Source organism: Nicotiana tabacum, chromosome 23 (assembly GCF_000715075.1).
Source record: "Nicotiana tabacum cultivar K326 chromosome 23, ASM71507v2, whole genome shotgun sequence".
Classification (NCBI taxonomy): domain Eukaryota; kingdom Viridiplantae; phylum Streptophyta; class Magnoliopsida; order Solanales; family Solanaceae; genus Nicotiana; species Nicotiana tabacum.
The window spans coordinates 37,462,305-37,468,462 of NC_134102.1; the positions used below are offsets into that span (position 1 = coordinate 37,462,305).

Below are 6,158 nucleotides of genomic sequence, written 5' to 3' on the forward strand. Positions count from 1 at the left end.
GAAAGGAAAAAAAAATTAATTTTTAAGTAGAACCAAAAACATTTTTGAGAATAAGAAAACTAGTTTCTCCCCAAAAGCACTTTCGAGAAAAATATACTTAAAAGCACTTTTAAAATCTTGACAAAATACTAATTACTGTTTAAAAATATTTTAAAATTAATTAATAAAATACAAACTGATTCTCACCCAAAATATTTTTGTAAAAAAAAAAAAAACTTTTGAGAATTGTTTTTTCAAAATAAGATAATCTTAAAAGCTTGGCCAAACACCCTATTAACCTCTTGCTTTCACATTGCTTCGTCGCTTTAAACAATGAAGCAATAGCTTTTAATAACACTGCCTATTTCATTGACCTTTCGGCCATACTCTTGGCTGCTATGCTACAGGGGTCATTTGGTTGGTGAAGAAGTTGAGATTAATGGCAGCGATTGAATAATTACAGGCTTTTATGGGTAAATATTTAGTTTATTAAACTAAATATAGGATATATCGGTATAATATAAAACATGTATTTGATTTAAACTAGATAAATTGGGATATATTTTATTACTAATTTTAACATTGAATTTTTTAAAGGACTTAGAAAGAAAAGCCTTGGAGAAGGACACTTTTGTCCTATTAGTATTTTATGCCAAAATTAGTAATCTCGAGATTGTTATCCCCAATGATGGTATAACTAATCCCGGCAATCAAACGCGGGATAAAAAAATCCAGCACTTTATCTCGGGAATGTTAACAGAGATCGTGGAGCTTGATGTGAAAAGCATGAATCTAAAGCACACGCTTCTTTGAAGTGAAATGCACAATTTACAGAAAATTAAATTATGTCAAACATATATGAATTTAGTAGAACAATAATCAATAAATTGTAGGTAAATAACTAATTTCAGCATCTAATGCCGTATATATTATAATGTCAATACTAATTCAACTCTTGCCAGTTGAGATTCAAAGTACTAACTGCTCGTTCGGATTACTTTATACCTCATGTTTGAAGCAGCGCAAACTTCCCTAAAGCACATAGCTTCACCATGAAGCAATAACCCCTTGTGTTACATCGCCTTAAGCGATGAAGTAATGACTTTTGATACAGCAGCACAGTGTGTTGCAAGCCAATCGTTCAGGTTCCAGGGCTTTATGATGTCCAGCAAACTCCATTATGAGAAAATACACAAAGTTGAACCAGGACATGTTCTTCCGCTTCACAACTTGTCCACTTAACTAAGCCAAACCAGGTCAGTTTAAGGCTGTCTAAAACCATGGGTTAGTTGAGAAGTCCAAAAATGCAGCAGTCAAAAAGTAATGAAACCTTTCTGCTTGTGTATTCATCAGAAGGAATTGCATGCAAAAATAATTATATGCGTATAACATATTACCTCCCACTGACCTACTTCAACAGGTATTTAGTGAGAAGATAGCTTGTACTTAGTGGGATAGTTCATGTCAAAATGGCAGCTCCTCCACATATCAGCTTAGCCAATTGCCAGCCTCCCAATAAGATAATGCATTTGGGAGAAGAGAATTGCATCCGATAACATTTCTAACAGTTACCGTACAAGGCTGAAAATATTATTCCTGAACTTAAAATCCAAAAGCACAACAAAATTTCATTTAGAACAAAATCAACTGTCCTTTATGTAACATTATTTTATTTTTTTAATTAAACAATCACCATTGATCATTGATGTGCAAAAAGATACAAATTGAGTTTGGCATCCCAAACTTTATACATGACCAATCACCATTGATCATTGATGTGCAAAAAGATACAAATTGAGTTTGGCATCCCAAACTTTATACATGACCATTGAGGTGTACTTCTAATCTATATCCTAACTAAAGGACAGCAAAAACAAAGTTAGCTCAAAGGAGTATCATGGATAATGTTAGAAGGTTTTGTGGGCTTTATTCTAAAGTAGGTAAGCTCCATTTGTCCATTATTGATTGAATTAAGATCACATATCACCCCTTAAGAATTTAGCATCATTTTCATCCTGAAAGACAAAAAGGAGTAGAGGAAAATACTATCACTGCATCCTCACAGCAGGGGCTTCCACTACAATATACTTTAGAATAAAGGCAAACAAGAAAAGGACCATTCAAAGAAGTAAAACCAGCATAAGGGTATCAAAAGCAAAATTCCATTAATTTGTTAGAAAACCATATTTACATCTACAACTAAGATGAAATCAAAGAAATAAACTTCAGCTACTATTCAGGAAACCTAATGAAAAACTAGTGCTGAAGCAGAGCAAGAACAAAAAAAAGTTTATTCTTCCTTTCATCTTTTACAGATATAAGAACTGATTATACCTCCAAATGCAAATCATAAAATTTGGAAGCCTTCACCTTCAAACTTCCACAAAAACCAAGGACATTCGAAGGACAAACCATCATTGAAGAATTTCTTCTAACCCTGCAAGGAAAATCACACTGTCACATACACGCAGAAAACTATGGGAGAAATGAAAATCTAATCTTATCAAGAGTTAAGTTTTATGCACAATCAGGTCGCTTAAAATCTAATTGTAACCTACATAAATGGCAAGTAACGTGTTATAACAGGTTACATTGCATTGATAGTGTAAACTTAAATCCATCAAACAGTAAATTCTACCTTTGGAAGATTTTCACAAACTTTATATGAATCAGGAGTTATTGAAGCAAGCCATAAACCAGGGAAGAGTGTCTGCAAAAGAAATTCATATCATCAGATAACTAGAAATCATAAGAGCAAAATAGAAAGAAAAAGAAAAGTGATAAATACTTACATCAAGTTGTTTCTGAACAACTTTAACTCTCTTCTTAGGTCTTCTAGCAGCTTTTAATCCAGTCATAGCATATAGATCTTCATCAATCTCTTCTCTGGATAACGCTATGGAAAACCTTTGCCTTTTTACCTTCTTCTGAGCAGAAGCAGCGTGGGTTTCATTATTTTCCGGCTTGTTCACGTTCATCATGTGATGGGGTGATTGAGATTTGATCTCCTGCATCGCAGATCCACTGGATCGAAATGGGACTCCTCCGTTTATATTCAGTGATTTGTGTATCGGCTTCCGAGGTCTCAGATTCCACGTTTTTTGTGCTGTTTCTTCAGCTGCTGCAGCTTCGTCGTGAGACTCATCTGCCTCCTTTTGATTTTGATCCTCGTTGATTTGAATTTCTTCGGATTTGTTTTTGCGAGGGATTTTAATTAAGATTTTCGATCTGCTTTCTTTGCTACTGACAACATTAATCTCTGGTACCTTATGCTTTGATCGTTGAACCGACGGAACGGGATCACGCATCGGAGACTGACGTGCCGATTCACGCATCGGAGACTGACGCGCCGCCGCAGCCGAATTGTGCATCGGCGATATACGCGCCGTCTCAGCAGATTCACTTACTGGAGACTGACGCGCCGCCGCGAGGGATTCACGCATCGGGGACTGAGACTGAGAGTGCCTTAGCGGCGAGTCGTGCCGTGACGGAGAGGAAGAGTCCGACGACAGCTTGTTGGAACGGCGACGTTGATGATTGTTCGAATGATGATTCTTCTTCCATTTCAAGTGGGAAAAATCGAAGTTGTAAAGTGGATTATTCGACTTCGCCGGTACTGTAGAAGCCATAGTAATAATTCTTTTCTCAGATTTAACAAAGAAATAATACCCAAATCTTTTCTTCAATTTCTCTCAAAGAAGTAACAACAAACAGCCGATCGGATAATTTGAAGCAACTATATCAAGGCAATTGACTCTTAAGAAACCAAGAAATCCTCATTGTGAAATCTAATGAGTAATTACATAGATGGAAATACATATAAATGTGAATTAAAAATTTTAATGGATAAATAAAAAAAGGGGTGAATTTTGTGTGAAGAGAAAATTGGAATAAGGGGGAAGAGGAAACTTTGAATGGAGATGAAAGGAACCCTAGATAGAGAGAGAGAGAGAAACAAAGAGAGGAAAGAGGAGTAGAGTAGTGTATAGAGGAAGACAGTTAATTAGAGAGTAAAATAACAACCCTTTGAGTCAGCCTGAATCCTGAGATTAGATGCAGATGAGAGTTTCTCTTTTGTACTCCCCATTCTACCCCTTTCATTTCTTAACTTTCTTTTTCATTAATTCGAATTCGTGCTGTGTAGGTTCATGAAAAAAAAGGTAATATTTTTGAATATCTTCACTAACTAGTATTAGTACATCATTAAAGAATATTAAACATATCAAAGTTTATATAATATAATTTGTTTGAGCACGTTAATTATATATTTTAACAAAATCATAAATGTTGTCTTATCCTAATGTACGCACCAGTAATAAAATTTTATGTAATTAAATTAAATGAATTATATAATCATAGCATAACTTTTGGATAAAAGTCAAATATCATACTGATATAATTTGTGCAACAAAAAATCTGAAAATATAATATAATTCAAAACGAATAAGACTACATTATAATTAAAATGAATCTAAAAACTTTTTTATTTAGTATTTTTTTCTAACTTTTTGTTAATGTTCATCATCATTATTAAAATCTTCAACTCCTTCCTACTTGTTACTCGTGATAAAGACCATAAAGTGATTTATTTGTAAATACATATTTATTTAAGAATAGTTCAATATGAGATAATGATACATATTAACTTTCAATAATGAGAAAAGAATAATGCGATGAAAAATTGCCTTTGCTTGGATCTAAAACGTATTTTGACTCGGACGGAGTCAACATTATATTGAGATGATAACTTTTTATTTAAAATATTTTCTGATAAAATCTTAATTTCAATAACTTGATTTATAAGTCTTATAAAGATTAAACGCATGCTGTTACCCAATACAATATTTTAGAATTACATATATACTCATATTTATAATAAAAATTATGTCTTATTTAGTAGACTATTACATCATTTGTTCACTTTATAATTTGCAAATGACTTATATTATTTTATATCTTTGTTTATGCTTTTCTTCTAATAAAATAATAGTTCCTACCTTTATAAATCCATAGATCTAGAACTTAGACTTAATATTTTTTCTAGTGTTCTATTCAGGAGATAATCATGGTGAAGTCTTTCATGAATTTTCTTAGCATTATTTTTATTTTAATAGTACATATAATTTGTAATTAAATATTTTTTTTGTGTTATTTTTAACATAATATTTTATGTTTTAATTTCAATTATTATTAATATTACATGTATTAAAAATATTAATTTCATATACGCCTTATAATTTTTACATTGTCATGCAAATTTTTATTTGGCTTGTCAATTAACTTAATACAGCTAAATATGAATTTTACTTACTCATAAAATTTTTAGACTTTTATTCTAGTTCTCAAAATTCTTTCATTATTTGAAGTTATCAATAACATTTTTTTTAGTATTTATTTATTTCTAAAATAATTTTAAATATAATTAGCCTCACTATTTATATTTTTCTCTCTTTATGCATTATTATTAGATAACCTAATAAATGAGCAAATTTTGTGAAGAGGAAACAAAATTTGTACATCGCGAGGTTTTGGCCGCGATCGCGATGAAGGAAAACGATGCTGTAACTTTTGTTAATCGCGATCGCATGGATAATGACCGCGATCGCGAAAAAGGAGGCCTGGCAGGAGTATTAAACATCTAATTTCGGGATTTTGAGCTCATTTCATCACTTTAAGTTCTTGGAGCTCACGTGGGGCGATATGGGATGATTCTTGAAGATCGTTTTTGCCATATATCATAAGGCAAGTTATTCCTACTTGTTTTGAGTTAAATACATGGGTTATATATGGATTTTAACATGAAAATTTGATAGAAATTATGAAATTTTTGGAAGAAAATCTGGAAATGATATTTTTAGATTTTGACCACGAAATTGGACATGGAATTAGGAATAAATTACATATTTGAGTTTGTGATATTATGGGTAATGTTTATCTTCGAAAATTTTCGGAAGCTAGGCAGGTAGGCACGAGGGTTGACTTTGTTGACTTTTCGAGCGGAGTTGGGAATCATTATAAATTGTTAAATTGTAAGTATTGTAGTATATTTTGATTGATTTGCATATTGTTTGACTAGTTTCGGAATGTTTGGCTTTGAGTTGAGGTGTTAGAGAGGCGTTGGAGCCGGTTTTAGAACTTCGGAGCAAGGTAAATCTCCTGTCTAACCTTGTGAGGGGGAA

General features: G+C 32.5%; 1 protein-coding gene across 6 annotated transcripts; it reads right to left on the minus strand.

The window, feature by feature from the left end:
• Positions 1–787: 787 nt before the first annotated feature.
• On the minus strand, positions 788–4,016 carry LOC107767955 (uncharacterized). Of its 6 annotated transcripts, none has more exons than XR_012705882.1 (5): positions 2,772–4,016; positions 2,618–2,689; positions 2,314–2,416; positions 1,377–1,575; positions 788–1,251 (listed from the first exon to the last, which is right to left on the minus strand). XR_012705882.1 is itself a non-coding variant. In XM_016587060.2 (3 exons), the coding sequence occupies exons 1-3, from the start codon at positions 3,606–3,608 to the stop codon at positions 2,411–2,413; spliced, it is 915 nt and encodes a 304-aa protein (XP_016442546.1). In that variant the 5' UTR covers positions 3,609–4,016; the 3' UTR covers positions 2,120–2,410. The 6 variants fall into 6 exon arrangements, 1 of the variants encoding a protein (XP_016442546.1); XR_001644044.2 differs by having other exon boundaries at positions 1,377–1,580; XR_001644042.2 differs by having other exon boundaries at positions 788–1,575.
• Positions 4,017–6,158: the final 2,142 nt, after the last annotated feature.